Source organism: Falco punctatus (genome assembly GCF_963210335.1).
Source record: "Falco punctatus genome assembly, chromosome: 9".
Taxonomy (NCBI): domain Eukaryota; kingdom Metazoa; phylum Chordata; class Aves; order Falconiformes; family Falconidae; genus Falco; species Falco punctatus.
This window is the reverse complement of record NC_137589.1, coordinates 47,640,306-47,662,524: the sequence shown is the minus strand read 5'-3', so window position 1 is coordinate 47,662,524 and position 22,219 is coordinate 47,640,306. Positions and strand designations below refer to the sequence as shown.

At 42.8% G+C, this 22,219-nt stretch overlaps 1 protein-coding gene across 5 annotated transcripts; it reads left to right on the top strand.

Moving 5' to 3' along the window:
- The first annotated feature begins 163 nt into the window (after window positions 1–163).
- TRAF1 (TNF receptor associated factor 1) lies at window positions 164–22,124 on the top strand. Of its 5 annotated transcripts, none has more exons than XM_080402190.1 (11): window positions 164–669; window positions 4,023–4,241; window positions 5,940–6,024; window positions 9,747–9,845; window positions 11,479–11,640; window positions 15,149–15,220; window positions 16,006–16,071; window positions 16,797–17,234; window positions 17,739–17,916; window positions 18,530–18,678; window positions 19,895–22,124. In XM_080402190.1, the coding sequence occupies exons 2-11, from the start codon at window positions 4,033–4,035 to the stop codon at window positions 20,108–20,110; spliced, it is 1,674 nt and encodes a 557-aa protein (XP_080258316.1). In that variant the 5' UTR covers window positions 164–669; window positions 4,023–4,032; the 3' UTR covers window positions 20,111–22,124. The 5 variants fall into 5 exon arrangements, with proteins under 5 accessions (XP_080258316.1, XP_080258315.1, XP_080258313.1 ...); XM_080402189.1 differs by lacking the exon at window positions 164–669 and adding an exon at window positions 1,550–1,894; XM_080402187.1 differs by lacking the exon at window positions 164–669 and adding an exon at window positions 1,985–2,477.
- The last annotated feature ends 95 nt before the right edge of the window (window positions 22,125–22,219 follow it).

The window sequence follows — 22,219 nt, the reverse complement described above, 5'->3', positions numbered from 1 at the left end:
TGCACGCCCATCTTGCTAAATTAGTCATTTTCTTGTGATATGACAGCGTTACTGAACTGCACATGATGCTTTTCATCTGGTGAGATCTGAGTGTTTTATAAAAGGAAGCAAAAGTTACTGCCTCATTGCAGGGGAAGGTGGAAGCATTTACTAGGCCAGTGGTTTACCCAGCACCACTCCGGTGATGTATGGCAGTAAGCCAGACGGATTCCCTAAAACTGGCTCTGCAGTTGGCTCCATCAGGCTTGTGTTCACTTCCCCCTATAATGACAATTTCCTTTGCATCATCATTTTTAAACTGTGAAAGCCTTCAAAAGAAAATCATGTCACTTGTCAAAAGCCTGTCTCATTCAAGGGAAAGCAAAGGAAGGATTATCTGGCAAAGTGAAGGATCAAATCCTTCTTTTGGAAACAGTCTTGCATCCTGATTCCTGTGGGACTGCAGGGTGGAACTGAAAGCATTTGGCCCACAGGTGAATTTTTAATAAAAAAATTGAAGAGATTGTGGACATAAATGTAGGAAACCTTTTTGACAAACTGCTTGCAAGAATGGGAATTTTATTATTAGAAATCCTAGATGCTAGAAGATGGTCATTATTTGTCTCCAAGTCCCACAAATGAGCCAGCATACAGAGAAAACTGAGCAGCTATCTGCCTTAAAGAGACCAGGTACATTCTTACTGTGTTCTGAGTGTATTTTTAATACTTCCTGTTATTTTTAATTTACCACAAAGATGATTGAATTTGCAATCTTGAATATTTTGTATAAACTTTTTACATCCTGTTTCTTGGTAATATTATGGGTTTCTTTAGCCTGTATTCTGCAAACAGTGCCGGGCTTGGTGCTTATAATATCTTCACAGTACTGTATCCTGAGAAGATTCATTTTTTTGTGTGTGTATATAGACTTCCAGTATATCATCCTGTAAGGGATAAATATATATCTTACCCAGGGACCTGGCTATCTTTTTAGAGGTTTCTTCCTTAGGTGTATTTGGTTTTAAACTAAACTGCCCTTTTGAAGTCTAGAAAAATGTTTAGGTTATTCTTGCTTCGTTTGACAGCCCTTTTGAGGCAAAAAGGTAGAAGTTTAATGGATTTTTTTTTTCCTGGAAAATCTTCAATAAATACAGTATGTGTGTAGCAGAGGAATGCATGAAAAAGAATGATGTTATATCATACAGGCAAATATAGGAGTTGAGTCACGCAGCTGTGTGAGCAGAGTTTATGGATGGTCTTTGCTTCTTCACGAAAACACGAACGTAGCTGTTTATAACAGTGTGAGGGGAAAAAAGTTCCATAATTAATTCCAATATTTCTCTTAGCAATGCAACAAAGCACTACAGTATACTACACTTGAAGGAGGGCTATGTCTTGATGCCAGAAGCATCCTTCTCATTGATTATCCAACATAGCTCCAGTCTGTTTGGTGTTGCGATTGGTAATCTGGAATGATGGTGAAGGGGCAGTTGCCCAGGGCAGCTGTTCCAGATGTGGAGCTATTACCTGTGCACACACCATGGGAAGCTCTCAGGCTGATGCTGATGAGCAATAACCGCCCCAGCAGCTTCCCTGCAGTCACAAGGCACCGGGATGCAAACATAGTTGTAAATGTGGTGGAGCAATGAGCCAAGTGAAGCATCTAGAGAACCACCTCCACTTTTTATTTTTAATTTGCAGCTAGGACTCCCCCCACAGCGGTATTCCCCAAGTTTCTTTCCCGAGGAAGAGCTGACACATTTGCAGCTTGCAACTTTCTCTCTTCTAAGCGAATCCTGGCAGACAGCGTTACAGCGTGTGATTTCATAGTGAAATTTCAGGGGGAAAAGAGGACCTTCTGAGAGCGAAACTTTCATTTGTAGAAATCTTTACCGCGCTGCGAGCAGCCGAGAGGGTTTTGCATGTATTACCTGCCCTGTGCTAGCTGAGGGGGGGTCAGTGCCGGCGTCGGGGGCAGTCGGGGGGCTTCTCGGTGGGGTGCGGAGGGCAAGGCTGCGGCTCCCGGGGGCAGGGGGGACAGGGGGTCAGACAGGGCATTTTTCCCTGCCATCGTGCTCGGGGCAGGCATGATTGCTGGCTGAGTGACAGGGTCAGGTCACCGCCGCTGTGAGCGGCTGTGTCAGGGACAGGTCAGCCAAGCGCACCTTCCATGCCGGCTGTCCCGGGGGAATGTCCTCCCGGCGGGTCGGTGCCGCTCAGGCTCCCGAGGCCCGGGCCGCCGCCCGGAGCCGGGCCGCGCTGCCCCGGGCGGGGGAAGGCCGGCTCCCCCCGGCCCCCGGGCCGCCTTTCCTTCCCCGCTCCTCCCGGCCGGAGCGAGGCAGCAGTCGCCCAGATTCCGCCGAGCCGGCCGCCTGCATTTCCCCCGCCTGCGGCACCGCACGGCCGGCCTCCACCGGGGCAGGCACCGGCCCCGCCCCACCGCCGGCCCCTCGCCCCGCCGCCCCCTCAGGCCGCGGGCCCGGCGCCGGCGGGCTCAGGTAAGGGGCGCGGGAGGGGGAGCGCGGGCCCCGCCTCAGCCGCCCGCGGCCTGGGCGCCTCCCGCCCGCCGCCGCGCCCGGCCCCGCTGAGGGGAGACCGCCCGCGGCCTCCCCGGGCGCACGGCCCCGGCCCCGGGGGGCAGCCGGAGGGTGTGGGGGGGCCCCCGGGGGTGCTGGCCGCCCTCGCTGCCGCCCCTGTGCCCTGCTGAGCCGGGGATGGCGTGCCCTGAGGCTGCTGTGGTGCCGGGGTTGCCGGTGTCACCGGTGTCAGGCCCCCGCGCGTGGGCTGCTGCCCCACGGGCTCCGCGGGCACGGCAGAAGCTGGCGGGCAGCTCGTCTGCCCCCTCCTCAGCCGGGCGGCTGGTCTACCGCCTCCTCACCGGGCACCAGCCCGCCGGCTGTGCCTGTAGTGTCACTGCTTTTTAATTGACGGTTCTGGGCGGATGGGGCAGCCCCTGCAGTGGTGCTGAGCTCCCCGGCACACGTCTGGAGAAGCCAAGGGAATTGGCGATACCAGGCCAGTGAACATGCTGTTTGTCCAGAGAGGAGTGTGTTAAATCCAGGGTGTGCCGTGTCCTGTGCCTGGCCTAGGCAGCCTTGTGCTTCATTTTTTTCAGAGACTTTATTAGTCAGTGTTGATTTTGGTAATACTGAGCTGGGTTATTGCGTGTCAGTACCATTACGGGGAAAAAAATAGATTTATAAAGGTGTTATTGTGATGAAACTGTATATGGGCAAAAAAATAGATTTATAAAGGTATTGTGATCAAACTATATACGGGCAAAAAAATAGATTTATAAAGGCATTACGTGATCAAACTGTACCAGGCCCCTGGGTGAAAAGCCTTCCTGAACTTCCCAAGTGACTGTGGAGACCCCACAATCGTTTTTTGTTGCTTTTTCAAAAATACTCAACTGCACAGCTCTTGGTAACTAAACCTTACACTGAATGTGCATGACACCTTGGCACATGTGGCACAAGGCGTATCTGGTAAGAGCACAAGCGTTTAAGTACTTTGTGGACTTAAGATTTCCTTTTTCGTTTCACCAGTAGCTCTGTGACTTCAGGAAAGTCACTGCAAACACATCAGTTGCTTGGTTTCTGCATCTGTGAAGCACAATCACGAATTTTGGCTGCTGGGAATTGAAGGTGGTTGGGGATTTACTCTACAGGAAATAATTGTGTGTGATGTGAACCGATGGGATTGTAGCTCTAAGATGATGGCAATATTTACTTAATCTTTCTACAAGGTAAAAAAACTCTGGAAAGAAAACCCCAGCCCCTTATTGTAATATATTGACCATTTTCAAGTTGTGTTTGAGGGAAATTTTAAATCTGTACAGTAATTTCCTGCAGGTACCTAGTCAAACCCCACGGTGACATTTAGTCACACATGTCACTTGTAGACTCGATTAAACAGATCGCTAGGTTACTGCACAGGTTTGGAGCTGCTCGTGGACTTTGATGCCTGATACATTTTCTCACATCAAAGTGAGCCTGTGCCTGCTTGTTTGAGCGCCTATTTTTTTTCCTTATCCCTGACAGTTTACTTCAGATGGCTGAGAAAACAACCAGAGGCTTGCAGGATGTCCCTGGCTCTTCTCCTGATGAGAATGAATTTCCTTTCGGATATCCCACTAACATTTGTGAGGATGCGCCCGATCAGAAGTACCTGTGCAGCAACTGTAATAACATTCTGAAGAAAGCCCTGCAAACGCTCTGCGGCCATAGGTACTGCTCCGCCTGCCTCTCCTGGATTGTACGGTAGGTCCTGGCTCCAGAGGGTCACGCTGCTGTGGCAGAGTCTGTGGCTGCATACGCTCCCGAGAGCTGTGTCACACCGCTGTGCTCAGCAGATGAGTCTGTGGCTACTCAGCCCGCTGTGCCGCAGTCGTTTTACCATTGAGAAGTACTTACCTGGGGTGGCGTGCAGGGTGCTCTCTACCTCCTTTTTTCCAGTGTGGAAGTCAACAGGGTGGGGAAGGCTGGATTACTGGGCTTGGCAGAAGTCAGTTTTCCTATCTGTAAGTGTGAGGGAATGATTCTGATTCAACCTTGAAGAACTAGTACAAGGCTGACTTAATACTTTCACAGGACTCCACACTCCTTTAATAAGTGAGGTTACAGGATTTTAATAAACATTGTCTTAAAGTTTTATTTTTAGTAACTCAGCTGGGCCACTCACTACATGTTAAGGTGCTGTGCCATTTGTGACAAACCGGGACAGCCATTGTCCCAGACAACCTGAAAACCAGGAGCTGGGTGGGAATTTGCTTTGCTCGATTAGCTGCTTCTGTCCTACCTTTTCTTTCAACACTTACACCTTGATCCAGAGCCTTTGGAAAAGGGTATGGCTGCCCTGCAGGTGAGAGGTGAAATTGCATTGCAGTTTGAGCTTTGACGTTTTGGAAAACAGCAGCTGTCAAGATCCAGACTGGGCTTTAGTACTGCCTAAGTAAATGTCATGCCTGTTACTACGCTTCCTCCTGGATGTTGTTAGTAAGCTAGTTTGTGCATGCCAGTTTGTGCAGGCCCAGCTCTCATCGAAGTGTGGGCCACCTGAAAGGCTGCATCAATGCACTGGCCATATGTGATTTGAAAATCAGTGTATAATAATGTAAAAATGTGTTGAAATTAATGTGTTTGACCAACTTGCATAAATCCGTTACTGTCAATGTAGAACAAAGCCCCTTAATGAAGCAACTTAAACCGCAAATTCATAAAACTGTCAGCAGAACATAACCAGAATTGTTTTATCTTCTCACTAGTTTGTCCTTACAGCACGAACAGGAAACTGGCTCAAACAAGCTAACTTGTACAGTTTGAAATCAGTTATGCTCTGGTTGGATGGATGCTTTTCTGATGAGCTTCCTGGTCTGTGTTGGTTCATTAGTTGTCTGGATGCTAAATAGCACTGGCAATGAAACACCTCTGAAGTAAAGTTTTGTTTTTGACTTTTCCTCTGTAAAACTTTATGCTAAATACTTTGAGAGGAGATAAAAATCTTTTTTAGCTGCAGCAGGGTGTTAACTTCTAGAACTCAATTCTGCACCAGTTTTACTATGTCTTTGTAATTTGAAGTCTATATATCTATTTTGGGAAAATGGGCATTGTCTGTGTTTTAAAAGAGTTTAGTTTTCATGTTAACTTTCCTATGTGGTGTTTTTGCATAATTCATGAGATAAATAGGTTTCCATCTTTATTCTTTTGTATGATCTACGCTGCTCTTATTTTGCTGAAATACAGATAAGATTTATGGGCCTAGTCATAGTCTTGAGGAATAGAACAGCAGGATTTTATTTGATGTCAGTGTGTTCAAGGATTGGCGCTTTGATGATCAAGAACTATGGATTTTGAATGGAAATTACAATTTCCATGGTTTTGTTTGTGTCAGTGTCTATACAAAGACCTCCTAAACTACAGTACACCAGCTGATTGTTATTTCATTCTTCTTGTTGCCAGAAACAATAAAAATGCAATTTGCCAGAAATGTAAAGAGGAAGATCCCAGCACTTTAGGTGAGGGAAGCCTATTGGCAGAAGAAAAGGTAAGTTGTAGTTCACAGTTCATTAATCTATCATTAACCATTCTCTGGATTACTCTATAGTCATCATTGGGCTACAGTTTAGGAGGCAGTAATATAAAATGAGATAGCAACTGACAGCTACACTTTTTAACTTATGCTTTAGTTGTTTGGATTTCCCACAGTTTTTGATTTTAAAAAGTATAATGGCAGCCTTAGGGCTTTCCAAGTCTGTCAGGTTCTGCAACATATAATCCCACACTCTACCATATAATTAACTTTTTATTGTCTCAAAAGAAACTGTTGCTTTCCTACTTGTAGTAGTATGTTTTAGCTGTAATTACTATCCTTATTAAGTATCCTAGTGGATTTTCCAATCTCATACCCTTCTCTGTACCCTTCAAACTTGTTACCAGACTTACAGGTGGAGCATCCCTAGGAAAAAAAGCCAGGGTGTCAGTTAGCTGGCTAAATTGCCGGAGAAGGATTTTGACAGTCAGGTATCAGGGGAAACAGTGGAAAAACTAGAGCTGAAACATAATAGCTGATAGAAGCTGTGCACTGGCAAATGTTTCATCTGGAATTTAGTGGTGCCGATCTCTTTTGCTGTTGTGTGATTTTCCAGGCTGACAGCTGCATTATTCTATATCCTGAATACTAACTGGGCCGTAGGGCTCAGTCCCAGCTCGTCTTTTTCCTTCCTTTCTGGTTACGTGCAGGAATACCAAGAGACACACGTTCTGTCTACATTTTTTAGGGAAAAATGAAACCCAATAGGCAGCTGGCAGTGAGGTAAAAGACAAAGTTTAGGAAGTGGCTGCAGCAGAATAATGAATCTGCACTTAATCTCGGAAAAAATCCTCCGTTCTGCAATGAATTTCCCAGTAACAGAATTTCATACATCGTGTAACCACAGATAGGTAGAGCTAAACCCTTATGAACTTTTTATTCTGCGTTGACTGTTAGTTCTCTTGTAACTTTGGGATTTCTCTGCTGTGGGATTCTCACCAAGTCTGCTGGGACTTTCTGCAAAAACTGTGGCTGGGTTGTTGTAAACAGGGCCCCACTCTTGCAAGCTGATCTGCCTGGGCAGATTCTTATCCCTGTTGAGTGTCCAGATGAAGTCAATCACCATGAAAGCATGAGAATCTGCCTATGTAGATCAACTTATAGCAAATGGTTGGAGTTTGTAAACAACATAAATAATGAAAATCATTTAGCAGGTTTATTCTTTATATGTGTTCCTGATAATCTTGGCTTTACCTTTGCAGTGGTTTTGTTTAGTGTTTATTGCCTATGCTATCTGTTTATGTGTTTGTATTTTATGTAAGATACCTACACAAGGAAAAGTAAGGCCCTATCAGGATGTGTATTTGCTTTATCTCATGCCATGATCTATTTCTGTGGTAACTCCCATCCCTTCCCTGTTACACTTTGGATTTACGATTCCTTCCTATGCAATGTATATGTTGTTTTACCATGGTGCTGTTCATCAGCATCAGTTACTGAGCATCTGCATCTGTCACGGAAGTCAGAGGAGTGGGGGCACCCTCCCAAGCCTCTGCTCACACCCTGTCTGCTGTCACTCATGAGCTTGGCTTAGAGGACAGTTCTCTGCTCTGAACTGAACACAAACCACTCGTGGCTGTGTTAGAGTAACTGTAGACCCTGGTCCTGCTGCAGAGGGCCAGCCTTAGCTGGAGAGAAAGAACTGCTGAATTTATCCTGGGAAGCTTTTAGTCAGATGGATCTGTTTGTTAAACTTGTTGCTAGTTGATCTTCCTGCTCACATGAGTTGTGGACCAGAGTCCTCCTGTAGCTGGAGGAAGCCATGAGATAGACATTGTCTGGGTCAGAGTGCCAAGGGGAGTGCGTCTGGCAGGGGTTTTTGGATGGGATATGGTAGGACACAGCCAGCTGTGGGGCAGGCAGGTCTGGGCAGGTATGTGTGCCACAACAGCCACTCGTCATCAACATCAGCAGCACCTGCATCAACATCTTCCTTTGAAATAGCTAAAATGAAAGAAGGGAGATGTGCAACTGCAATATATCAAATCAGAAATATTTTCTGTTTGACCTGGAGCACTTCAATGTCAGTGAGAGTCGTTTCATTTACTGTATGGGGGTCTGACTCAGGTCCCTAAAGAAGTTCTGTGCAAACTCATGTGCCCAGCTAAGAGGGCAGAGGTTCAGGCGAATATTTAGAAGCAGTGGCCTGTGCAGATAAAAGAAGATATGAGGATTTCCTGCCTTGTTTTTTACCCGAATAGTGTCTTCAATGATTTAGCAACTACAAGTGTGAAAGAAAAAGCACAGGGAATGCACAAAACAGTAAGAAATGCATGTGCTGCTGGGACTGACCCTGTAGTTCAGTATATTTCAAATGATCTATTTTGTAATGTCAGGAAATTCCTGGAGTTTTTCTGTTATGACACAGGAGGGAAAAGCCACCATGTGCCTGATAAATTGAATTTCTTCTTTTTGATTTTGCTCATAAATTAGACTAGAATGTTTTAGAGGATGAGGCTGGGGTGCTTTCACTAATTGTACGTTGATTGCTAGCTTAGTGCATAAACTGTTCCATGTATGCAGGTGGAGCCATACATGGTTTTGTACACCCTACATGATTATTTTTTAATTCCTTGTTTGTGGAGTTGTTTGCAGTTTGTGTGCAAAGTTCTGGAATTTGCTTGCAGGTTGAGATTAGGAAATTAATTTCAGTGAGACTTTTCATATGGAAATGTAACTCATTACTATTCGTAGCATTGGCTGTGCTGCTTTTGTGTGATTTAATACGGCAAATGTAGGTAAGTACAAACATCTTGTATCTAGATTAAAAAAACACAGGAATGTTGATTCTGATAATTGTTTGCTTATTTTTTTAGCTCCTTGCGTAGAATTTCAGTAACTTTATTGAAATGTGGGCATAATTTGTAAATGCTTTCCTGCCTCTATTTTTAAAGCTTCCCACCCCCCAGTTTTTTCCTTGTTCTGTGTTGTTACATGGGAAATCTGCAGTCCTCCATATTGTGTACTTAGAGTACCTAAAAACATGCCAATAACTTTAATAGGACTTGTTCTTGTGTCAGTTTTGATTGTGCAAGATGTAATAGTAAAAGTGTGTAGTGTTTCATAATTTACATGGTAATTGTACAGTTCTTCATGGTTAACATAATGAAAAGATCTACGTAGTGCAAAAAAAAACCCCACTCACATATGGTTCACATTTCTTTAGTACACAGTGCCATACTAAATGGAAACAGCCATGGTCTGAGAAATGTACTCTCACTGCAGAACAGTCTCAAGTCCTCTCTGCAGCACGTTTAGGAGGTGTTAATGACTCCGATAATGAAACGCATTCTTTAAGCATGGCACATGGCAGCACCCTATAGTTTGGGTCCTGTCAGCACATTCATTGCATGTGACATATTTCAGGCTTCCGTGAAAAGAAACTTAAAATAATAGCTGTAGTTGGCTAGGCATGTTTTCAGGAAAATTATATCACGTCAAATAGTTTATTCTTGAACTGTAAGAAAGAAATTATTTCATAATTATTTGGGCTTCTACTACACTAAGATTTACTTGATAGGTTAGAGAGTCTTATGGCAGTACAATAAATTAAAAAAATAATAAGGGATTTATCAAGATCTGCAATTTCGATAAAGTCACTTTATTCCTATGTCAAGAATGCATGCTGGAGTACTTTCTGACCAGTGTTTTTTTTCCTTACTGTGTTTACTTTCCAGGCTTTTGGTGATGCTGCCATTAATAATGAGATTTCTGAACTAAAAGTACACTGTGTGACCCTTGGATGCAGTTGGTCTGGTACCATGAAAAATTTTGAAGTATGTTTAAAGGCAGTTTATCTAAATTAACATGCACTCTTACTTGAGTGGGGACAGAAAGACAATGAAACTGAGTTCTCAGCAAACACAAATTAAGCAACGTGATTAGAATCAGCGAAGGTATCATGATTTATGCCAACAGGGTATCTAAACCCACGCTATTAACTCCAGTAGGGCTTTGACTAAATCCAGAACTTCATGAATGACTGTGAAATTAATGTTGCACAAATTTACATCAACTATGATTCTTTTTTCCCTTGGGTTTACTTACTATTTACATGCAAAGATGGTACAGGCCGGTTTTGCTAGACCAGAATACATCCGACTCCAGAACATTGTTATGGGCAATATCCTTAGTATGTTTTTATAAGAGTAATAATTTCCTCCTGCTTAAATTACTCCTATTGATTGAATGTGTTCACCATTGTTTTCAGACTGATGTGAAATGCCCCAGGTAAAGTATTTAAATAGGCAAGATTTGTGAACCTGCCATGCAAATTAGAACAATGAAAAAAGGCAGATAATTCTGATACTAAAGCAGCTCTATTTTGGTCCTCTGGTGTAGGAACAGAGGGTCTTTCTGCATTTGTTACAGGGAGTCCTCTGTGTACCTGGTGTGACTGTGTATCTGATAAGCATCTGAGGTGCTGCTGCATTTTCTTTGCTAATTTTGCACAAATTTTCTGTTTGAGCGTATTCTTCTTTAAGGAAAAATTCACTCCGTTTGCTTAGTTTCATGGTTTTGAGAATTGGAGCCCCTCTCAGCATGAATACATGGCAAAATTGATTTGAGAGTTGGGCGTGTGATTGAAATTGGCATTTCTGAGCCTATTCTGTAGGGGACAGCCATCTCCCTTTAAAGACAAAATCAGTTGTGACACAGTGTCTACAGAAGCTTCAGGAAAAGAGGTCAGAGTAAACAGTTTTTATTGCAATATTGTGTTTTTAAGAATCTGAAAGTAGACCTGTTGGATGTTATGAAAGAGGTAATGCTGATATTTTTCCTTGTTGAGAAGAGAGGGTGCAAATATTGAAAAGGAAAGGTTTTAAAAGTTATTCTGAACATAGGTAAGGATTGTGTCCTAATTGTTGCATAGAAGGCGTCGGATGTCCATTCTTTTATCCTATGCAAAGATGTCAGCAGACTAACCATATTCATCCTATCAGACAGAGCAGGATGGTCTTAGTGCTCAGAAAAACCCACCCCAAACCCCACAAAAAAACCCCCAAAAACCACCCTGAAAAAGCCCTGGCTACAAGTTAGGGATCTTCTAATACAAGGAAAAAAGCTGGGACCAGGATCATGGTATTTTCAAACAAAAGCACTAGAGAAGAGACAGTTCAAGGGAAACCTCATATTTAAATTTTTCAAAAGTTTTGTTGTGTTTTTTTTTTTTAAGTTAAGAATTGACAAAAATGCCCCAGTAAAGTTGGTGAATTTTTCACAAGTAATCTGAGTAATGTTGTGGAGCGGGACTTTACCTAAGTTTAGAAGAAACGCAAAGCAAAGATCTAGGTTGGCAGAATGGAGACTATTTATAGATTTGTAATTTTTTCCTATTTTTTATCTATTATTTATAGATAAATGTGATAAATTCAGTTTTCATTTTGGTTTATAACTTTTTACTTCCAGGAGCATCAGAGCTTATGTGAATATGCTTTAATCCCTTGTCACACTGGTTGTGGACACATGGTGATGAGAAAGAAACTTGCAGATCATTTGGAAAATGGATGTGTTAATAATGTGACAATGTGTCAGAAGTGTAAGCGGAGCTTATCCAGCAGTGAATACCAAGTAAGAACAGTTCTCCGTTTCAAACGAGGGCTTTATATTAATGGTTTAAATAATCGATCATGACACTTTTCATTCTGATTTGTGAACGCTATTGCACTTGGAGAATATTTAGTTTTCCTGCGTTTGCTAATTTTTCCATGCATGTGTTGGAGGGAAAAATGAGCTTTGTTTGAGAGTTTGCTTGTGATGTTACAACAGAGAGGGGAAATATCTGTGTGCTCATCCAGGACTTGGGCAGCACATGTTTTAGCTCCTGTCTCAAAGCACGTGTCCCAGTACGAGACAGGTAAGAAGCAGAACACAGACAGTGGCAGGGAAGAGATCTTGAAAGTGGCTGTAATTTTATTCAAAATAAAACTGCCCACAAACTCATAAGGCAGGATTTTGTCAGATAGTATTTCTATTAGGTGTAACTCTCCACGTTTGCAGCAGTGACCATGTGGACCGGGAAGACCGTACCCTGAATCTGCCGCAGATTTCTCGGTGACTATTTAAACATATTTTTGTTTAATTTATAATTTTGTATTTTGTATATTTTATTATATTTCTGACTTTTAATTTGTGTTTCCTAATGTTGTGACAGGGACTTGTGAAATCTATGTGTATATAGCCTGCACATATATGTATATACACAGGGTAACACTAGCCTGTCCCCAGCATTTGCTCAAAATCCTCTTGAAAACAATTTTTTTCTTTTTTTCTTAAGTTTGTAGTTGATCATCAAACTTCTAAGTTTATGTTACCACACCTGTTGCATTCTTTCTTAAAAGTAAAGACTTTCTTAGTCAATGCTCAAAATTATGATAGCAAGGCAACGTTATGCATTACTGACTTGCAGATTTTAAGTGCCTTTATTCATTCATTTTAGCTTAAATAAAAGGTGCTGTTTATTTTCCCACGTTTTTGTAGATGCAGCATGGTCCAGATTCTGGGAGTGGTCTGAGGGCATAAAGGGAGCTAATGGAAACTATTCTGTGTTGGTGAAGAAGGAAATGGTGTGGTGGGGCAGATAGAAATGATAGAAAATTCTCTGTTCTTATACGAAGAGATTGCCAGAGGTACAGCTTCCATGGCTCGCTTCTCAGCCTTATAATGGAGGTATATCATCTGTTGTTTAGGATGTTTAATTAAAAACTCCTGGAACAAAGCAATAGCAGCATGAATGAGAGATGCCCCATGCTAACACTGCTGTGTGTGTTTCCATTTGAAAGCTCTGAAAACATTCTCATCCCTACCACACCTAACTTCAGACCCTGTGGGCTCTTTTATAACAGAAAATGTTGCTGGGGCAACACTCTTTTGGGGTGTAGCGTAATGAATATTGTACCCTCCAGATGATTTAAAGAGAGTAATTGCCAGCCTTGGAGTTTTGTCCTGGAATATTAAGACCTACAACGTGGCAGGAGGTTTGTGAATATCTCAAAAAGCCTGAAGTAAATAGCAGTGGATAGCTTAGCAAGTCATAACTGTCATGAATTTATGCCTTTCCAAATACTGAGCTGTGAGATTTAATTGACAGGGGGATAACAGTGCTTCCAGGGTAAGAATAAGGTGCTTTTGCTAACACATACTTCTTGGGAAGCTTTTGCACGTGCTCTTTATATCTTACTAACTCTTACAGGAGAGAAGAATATCTGAACCCAGGCACAGTTTTACCAGTGTTAAATCCAGTGTATGTTTCGGGGAGACAGTAAATACCAGAAGGTGGCAACACTTAATCCCTTTCAGCCTTCTGTAAGTGCACTAGGCAGGCTGGAGGAGGAAACCTGAGCTGTGCAAGTGTTCCCTGAGCACCTTTCTCTTTTCAGAGGTCTGTGATACTGCAGATCCACCTCAGTAGGCTTCATTTGCCTGCGATGAAGAACTGTTTTGCTCCTGCTCGTTCTGGTTAGCTATTATCTAATTAATTTTTTGGCTAGGAAACCTTGGCAACCACACAGGGGATTTGCCTTCAGATGTTGATTTTTCTGTGCCTCCCTTAGTTAGTATTTGTCGAATTGGAATTTTGCTGGTTACGTGATCTGCTTTATTAAATTTGCAGTTACGTGGCATAAGGATTTTGATTATTTGTGTGCATTCCATGTATCTGTAGTTCTCTGGGAGCAAATAGTAAGTTTTGTGCACTGCTCTCACTCTTTCCATCTTTGCCATTCAGTTACTGGTTTTGTGATTTTTGCATTTCCATATTTTAAATAAACTTCTCACCAACCTCTGTCCCCCTCAAGAAATCGGTAATCTGAAGGAGTCACATAGCAGAAAGGAAGAAAATAAAGGCATGCTTTGTGCAATAGCTAAGATACAGGGTATTAAAAGAATGAGTTAGAGAGTGAGAAGAAACTGTCGCTGTATTTCTGAGGATCAAAAGAGAAACCTCAGGACTCTTTGCAGGGGAGACTTGAAGGTTGCTGGAATGGCTTTATCAAAAGATTTCTAGACTGCTATAGGAAGTGTACTGGCATGCAAGGAAAGGTGTTTATAAATACTAGAGACAGCCCGCCTGAACTGCATGAACTGAAAGCTGACAGTTGCTGTCTTGAATACACACATTACAGCTGCATGAACCAATGGCAGGAGGATTACTTTACCTTTCTCGGAGCCAGAAAGGCAGGAAGTCTCATGTTAGCAGTAATGCATTTTGCATTAGCACATTGTGATGGAAAATTTGGATTCCAGCCTTCAAAATGTCAATAAGCAGGATGCAAGAAGGGTCTGCATGTTAAGCAGACTGTGAGGTCAATGCAAGAGTTTATATGTGGGTTTCCTGTATGTTTGCTTTCTGTTCTGTAATCCACCTGCGTGTCATTGCATATATACATGTCTGTCTGTGTGTGTACGCACATAACTGTGGTTAGAACTGTGCAAGACCTGTACATTGCCCATCTTGTATCAGATTTCCCATGGTTAACCTTGCAAAGCATCTGTAAGTAGTTTCCAAAAGCTCTGGGCCCCGTAAGTGAAAGATCACACTTTGTACTCTCACTTAACAGGTATCACATCTGGAGATCCGTCACCGAGCATGCCTGCTGGGCTGAGAGGGAGAGTAATCAGCTTAGAGGCATAGCTGGAGAAACCTCTTGAGTCTGCAATTCGTTGTACAGGGGACAGCAGTAGCTGCTTTTAGCAGATGTGCTTCAGTCCCAAATTTCTGAACGTTATTTCCTCTAAAAAGAAGCCAGAGAACTCTGCAGCCTGTCATGTATTGAGGCCCAGAGCAGGCACTCTCTGGACAGGGGTACAGGATTTTGCACATGGAGAGCTTGTAGTGCTCCTGAGGAAGTTACCCTTCCTTAAATCCACACCTTCCAGGAAGAAACCAAGAAACATACTGTAAACTTTTTCTTCCATAACACAGACTTTCTTGTAGAAAAGTCTGCCAGATTCCTGAATTTCTGTAAAATGGGAATAGCATTCCCAAATACAAGCTTTGTTTCAAAGACTCCTAGGTAGGTAAAGATGCTCAGTTATTTTAATAACGTACTGAATTGTTTTCTTCTTGTGCTAATGACAGGAACATTCATGTGAAGACAATTTATGTAAGGACCAAAACCCTGTGCCAACAGAAACACCAGCAAAGGAGAAGGTAGGTAAAAGATGAGTGACTGCAGTACAGCTTTATTTCAGTTAATAAAAGTATCACTTGTTCATTTAGATTAAATAAACATCTGAGAACATCTTTAGATATGGCAGTTGTATCTAGGCACTTTTTAAACCCAAACATAGCTCTGCTGGCTATTTTCCCTTCCCCGCTCTCACAGTTAACTTTGTTGAATTATCTTCTCAATTAATCTTACAAAAGTGGGGAAGTGTTTATTTCCTTTCAAATATTCAGGGAGACCTACATGAGCAAAAGAGGAGTATGCTGTATAACAGCGCATTTAAAGAGACAAACTTCTGCTTATGGAGGGGGTCTAAATCTGAAAGTCAGTCAGAGCTTTTGCCGTTCATTCCCAGGACGTGCTGCATGACACAGCTCTTCTGTGAATTAAGAAGAGGAAGAGAGCTGGAGCGGCTGTGTGCACGGTGTAACCCCCTGTGGTGGGCCACTTTGCTTTCTGGCATCTTATTTATGAGAAGTTGTTACTGGGGAATCACTGTGGTTTGTTAAATGATGTTATATCATTATGTTAGATGGACATTTAACTGCCAGGCTGCATGCAAGAAGCGTGCAATCAACCACACCCTTGATTGATTTACCAATGAGTTTTCAAAGCTGGTTGGACAATGTAAACTGTGGTAATGCCTTGACTTGAATTAACCTGATTTGTAGCTCCTGGGATCGTGCCCTAGTTGTTTATAGGTAAATAAAAGCATCCCTTTCAACTGGTGTTTGATTATTTTGTTTACTTTTTTTTTTTCTCCCAACAGAACGTCTCTACACCCTTAATCAACAAGGATGGATGTCGTTTTTCTGAAGTTGGCTGTTCATTTAGGGTGAGTGAAATGGCTGCCTTCAGGAAGGTCTCAAGTGGTGCACAACTCAGCACTGTGCCTTCGGTCTAGCCAGCCTTTTGTGTTTGAGGTAGTAGGCCTTGATTTAAATAATATCTTTAGGAAAAGAGGAAAAGTCTACCCACTTTTAGTAGACCAGCAGAGGTGGTGTTGGAACTGCCATGGTTGCACCGTGCGTGTAAGGTGCAGTTCAGCCAGTGATACTCTGTATCCTGCACTGTACATTCACTTCAGATAAAAATAGATGTTTGTTACAATTGTGCTGGCTTATCAGGTACGCTGTTCTATGCTGTTTCGGATATTCCCTTCAGGGTAACGCCTCTTAAAACAGTAACGGGTCATCTTTGCACTTTAGTTGGCGTCTGTTGCCATGTCTCATCTTTTGTGCACAGTATATGTGTTAAATATTGGCTTATTTGAGAATCTTGCTGGGACTCTGCCTGGCATCCCATTTAATACAGATATTGTTATTTTTGTGTAGCATGTGTACACATGTGAACACATAGCCTTATTAATGATTAGAGGGCTAATCTTTCCCTCTCTCCATGTCTCCTCTGAGAGTTGGCTTCTATGTGGCTGGGACGGTATCTTGCAGTTTTTCTACCTCTGTCTCTCCCAGGAAGTTAAAGGGGATGTTGTTTGATTTGGCCCCAGGCCAGTTACAGTAGTTGTGTGAAGAGTGTGTTGACAGTGTTGTCTTCTTACAGGGAAGCAAAGAGAAGATAAAGGAGCATGAAAAAACTGCAGTTGGGGCCCACATGCTGCTTCTGCTGCAGCACATTAAGCAACTGAAGGCAAGCTTGTGCACTGCTGCCAAAGCTGCACATGGTTTCATCCCACAGCCAAAACTGAATGTGAATGGTGCAGGAAAAAGCATCTCTGATCTGCAGATCCCAGTAGGGCTGGAAATCAACGGGGATCTGGAAGTAGACTGTTTCCCTGGATCTTCTGTTTCTGAAGATGAATCTGTTCTGCAACAACTTGTGAGAGAGAAAGTGATTTCTGAGCTAGAAAATAAGCTACATGTGTTTGAGAATATTGTGGCGGTGCTCAATAAAGAGGTAGAGACTTCTAACTTGGAAATCACAGCCTTTCGGAGACAGAGTGAACTTGATCAAAATATAATACGAGGCCTTGAGCTGAAGGTAAACAGTTATGATAAGCACTGGCTGTGTGCTTCTTCTATAGATAATGAATATTTACATAGTGAGAGGTGCTGTAGAGATCAGGACAGGGATGGGCACAGGAATTTGAGCTGTGAAGTGTTAAGTTCTGGACACATCTACAGGATCCTTTTGGTGTTCTGGGTAAATTTCTGAATGGGGATCTCAAATATTTGCTATCTAAATGTGTGTTTAGGTGCCCAGGTATTCCTGAGAGTTTTGAATGTCAGAGCTTGCCATGATCAGACTGTGAGCAAGCGAGACAGTTATTTAATTGACTGATCCTCTTAAAGCAGCATTACGCCTTGAGGACCAAACAACCGTCTATCCAGTTGTTTGCCTTATGTATTAACGCATAACTGTCACTTAAAAAACAAGTAAAAGGAGACCCTTCAGAACGTGAGGACTCCAGAACAATTCTGCTACTTCTGCAGCAGAACAGCCTGGAGAGAGGGGGTTGATTGAGAACTGCTCTGTTTTTTCTAGATTGCAGAGTTGCACCGGTGCCTGACGCAGAAGGATGCAGGCCTGAGCAGCCTTCATAAGAGTCTTCTGTTCTCTGAGCAAGCTTCCTACGACGGGGTCTTTCTGTGGAAAATAACAGATGTTGGCAGGAAGTTACAAGACTCTGTGACTGGAAGAACAGTCAGTTTGTATTCACCAGGTAAAACACATGACATGTACGTGTGTTAGCAGAACCCAGTCCTTTAGAAAACTCACTTATTTCCTACTTATTTCTCTAGAATGGTGCTTCTTTCTGCTCATGTGGACAGGAGTTTTTTTTTAAAATAGCTCCTTAAACTAAGATGCTGTTTATGCAAAGACCTCAGGCTCTCTGCCTGTAAATCAGGGCAGCTGTGATGTGCTTTTCCAGAGAGTTGTGTTCTGTTCTGGGCTTTCGTTTTGCATTTTGCCTTGCACTGCAGCTACTTGCCCTGACATGTGCTGGATCCATCTCTTCTAACCCCAGTTTGGTGCCTGATGGTACTGACTGGCTTTCTGCTGCAGTTTCCTTCTATATGAAAAGTAATTTGATTAGGTAAAATATGCTTGTGCGGCTAATAATAGGTAGTTTTCACCAAAGTGTGAGGCACTAAAAGCATTCCAGCCACTGGATTTTCATCACTTATAATCTCCAGAGTGTACTGATTTGTATTTTCTGATCTCTGTGATAGCAAAACCCATTATACGCTATCTTTTCCCCTATGCCAGAACACTCATTATGTTTTTTTTTTTTTCCAAAGGATGCTTTACTAACAAAGAGTTCTGATTTTCAGCTTTCTACACTGCAAAGTATGGATACAAGGTCTGTCTGAGGGTTTATCTGAACGGGGACGGGACAGGCAAAGGAACCCACGTGTCCCTGTTCTTTGTTGTCATGAAAGGAGACTACGACGCTTTGCTCCCATGGCCTTTCAGACACAAGGTAAGAAGGGCAACCTTTTCATATCTGATCCCGGCATAAACCCACTTCTCCAGGTGAACACAAGGGGACGTTTTCTCTGGAGTTTAGTGGAAGTTGGCAGTGCTTTCCCGTTTTCCCCTCCGATGGCTGCTAGCTATACTGCAGTCCCGGGTAATAATTTGTCTCTGAATGGAATGACTTTACACAGGGCAAGCTGCTCCTACCGACATTCCATGTGTTGCCTTGCAGGATTTTCAGACACCAGAATACTGGTGTTTGATATATCCCAGCCTGTGTCCACCTGGGCTAAAGCCAGAGACCTATTTTTTCCTGGCTCTTGCTCTATCTTACATAGATAATATCAGTTTATGAGGGGATTATGGTTTGCTGCCTGAAGCACAAGTGTTGGAAATGTGCGGTTAGAATTCTACTTCAAACGTGCCATAGATGTCTTCTGTGAGCCTGATCTTTTTTTTTTTTTTCCCCCTCATTTTGTAAGTGCAGTCTGATAATGGCAATGATGGTTAGAAAAGCAGTGGAAGTAAGCACAGGGTTCTGATCTCTGTTCTAGCACTTGCCTCTGTGTGGAAGTAAGCACAGGGTTCTGATCTCTGTTCTAGCACTTGCCTCTGTGTGGTAATAGTTCTGTAAGCTTTTCGTACAAATAGCCTTACCACCATTTACTGGCCAACAAAAATAGAAATCAAAGTTCTCAATCCTCACTGGATTAAAAAATTAATACATACATTTCACGTTTAGAGCTAAAGAACGCTGAGTTAATGAAAGTGGTAATGAGATGGGGAGATTCTATACTGATATTTAGGTTGTGCCTTTTATGTATTTGCGTACGGGCAACGGAACTGTTCCTTTTGATTCCAAACCACAGTAACAGAATGAATGTAATGACTGTAACCAAACTCAGAGGGTTTAAGTTGTTAGGAGAGAGAGGAAAGAAAAGTCTTTGGGCTGTGCAGTTCTCTACCAAGAAATAATTCCTTACTTCATTTAATTTTGCCTTACGGGTGGCAAAGTTTTAAATACTTCATCTGGAAACTGTTACAATCTCCCTCGTTCATATTAACTGACCTTGCAGGTTGCAAAACGTTCGTTGTAATTTGTATTTAGGTATTGATAGAGCATCCAGCTGCTTTTGCAGCACGTTTTCACTTCTGTCTCTGACATTTTCTGGTTTATTTTTCAGTTCAGTAACTCATCATTGCTGCATTTTGTTTTTCAGGTTACATTTATGTTGCTTGACCAAAATAACAGGGAACATATTATTGATGCATTTCGCCCGGACTTGACTTCTGCTTCATTTCAGAGACCAGTGAATGATATGAATGTTGCAAGTGGCTGTCCCATGTTCCTCCCTTTGTCCAAATTGCAGTCACCTAAATATGCCTATGTGAAAGAAGACACGCTTTTCCTTAAATGCATTATAGAAACAAATTAGTATAACTTGAAATATGGCTGTCTGGTAAATCACCTGGTGAATTTCATTAGTTTACAAGAAAAAACCCCACACACATCAGCTTGAGACCTTGTATTAGTTTTCATGTGCACACAAAATCAGAGAGCCTGAGCCTGTGCTCCACTGAGTTAATTCACATCAGCTGCAATCTGCCTGCTCGAGTTAGCTACTGCTGAGCATACCGAGTACTTTGCCCAGTGCCCCACGGAGTACGCTACTGCGAGTGAGAACTGTGATTATTTCATCAGCACAGCCGATACTCCCGCTTTAGATGTAGGTTACGGTCACCCCCCAACCCCGCAGATGCACTTGTGGAACAAGGCACCATTCTTTCTCACACCTGGCCCTGGTGTGGGTGTCATTCTGCCTAGGGAGGGCGGCCCAAGCTCCCTTCTAGCACCCTTGGCTTTGCAGGTTTCTGGGGTGCCAGGGCTGAAGCTGAGCTTTCCATTCCTCCTGCAGCGTGTGCTGCTCCCTTTCCCGGGGGTACGAGGCGAGGACCTGTCAGACTGCGCTGGCTGGCAGCCATCCTGTGGGATTCTGGCTGTTCCCCCACCAGGGACAAGGGCAGATTCCTTCCCCTGAGGCACAGATCGGGTGTCTCTGTTTGTGCCTATTGATGACCTTGAAGGCAGTGAGTTGTGGATAGCATTTGTAGCTTGAATTCCTTATACTGGATGATTTATTTCTTGCTATTTATTTTAGACCTATATTTATGCGCTCTGTAAAAGAGACGTTCTATTGCATCAGCGATCGGTGACCAAATTACACTGTGCCTTGGGGAAATCACCTCTGGTATTTCAGGAGTTGTTTGACTTTCCCATTTCAGACATTGAGCTCTGAGGGTTGTTAACCCCTGGGAGGTCCAGAGCTGCCAGTCCAGGTCACGGTAAGGACCCCTCAGTAGCTTTGTTTTAAAGTGTTCTGTTGCTTCCTGAACCTTCAAGGCAAGTGACTTCCTAGAAAGTACTGATCTTTTTTTTTATTGCTTAGTTCTTTTTATGTACTCTGATGTTTAAGTCTTTTCACATGCTAAAATAGAAGTAACTGCTAGAATTTTTTTTTTTTCCAAAAATAGAGGTAAGGAATTTATTTTTTTTTATAAGCAAATCAAGCTCAGAAATATCTAGATGTGTGTGAAGTTCAAATGCTATGCCTTATTCCCAGAGACCACCAAGCCTCGCCCTCTTTGTTCCCTGCTTAACCACCAGCTAACCAGGATGAGTGGAGTCGAGCTGGGGTTTGGTGCAGCAGTTTCTGAACTTCCAGCAAACTCGTGTCGCAGCTCAGCTTGAGCTGTTCCGCAGGACGGGTGGGACAGCAGTGGTACCACCAACCCAAGGGCCGAGCTCGCAGACAGAGGCAGGTGTGTACGTACAAGTGAAGGGCCTTTATGCAGTTCCTTCATTCATTTCTCCTTCGTGGTATCTCCCAAGTCCCAATTGAAAACACAAAGCCGACAGACCATGCTGCGCTCACTGCGTGAGAAGGGAAAGGAGAAACTGTCCACTTACGTTTTGCAAACCATGGGAATGGCAGCCGGCAAGCAGAGCTGGTGAAGTGTTGTGTGTTGGGACTAACCTCCAGCCTGACTGCCAGCATATGAAGAGATTTGCCAAATCTCTGATTTCTATCTTGACAGCATCCTTTAAAATAATTAGTTGTGATGAAGTATCAAATGTCAAAAAAGCCCCACCCCATAAAGAAATACCAATCAAGTTTGGTTGGGAAGGAACTGAATATTTTTGCTGTCACACACACACACACACAGTCTCTCTCTGTCTTTTTCTCTCTTCCATGTTTAAAATGTTCTTTCAGGGACAGAAAGTTATTTTTCCAGTAATGCCCTAGCCCCCGTAACCACACTGGAGTAATAACGCCTCAAAATATTACACTTGTCATGGCTGTGTAATTTTAAGTGCTGTATTTATTACAATCATTCATATTTTCTTACAATTTTATTTATTTCCTAAATAAAGCTCACTACCTTAAAAAAGGCTTGTGTGTTATTTTCACTGGAAAACAGGGAATTGAGCAACTTGGGGACAGGATGATAGCCGTTTGCTATTGAAACAGCTCACTGATTTTTCC

Coding starts and splice junctions, on each gene's coding strand:
- TRAF1 (XM_080402187.1), top strand. CDS start 2,170: ATGTCCTCCCGGCGGGTCGGTGCCGCTCAGGCTCCCGAGGCCCGGGCC. Junction 4,242..5,939: donor TGCCTCTCCTGGATTGTACG/GTAGGTCCTGGC, acceptor TCTTGTTGCCAG/AAACAATAAAAATGCAATTT. Junction 6,025..9,746: donor GCCTATTGGCAGAAGAAAAG/GTAAGTTGTAGT, acceptor TTTACTTTCCAG/GCTTTTGGTGATGCTGCCAT.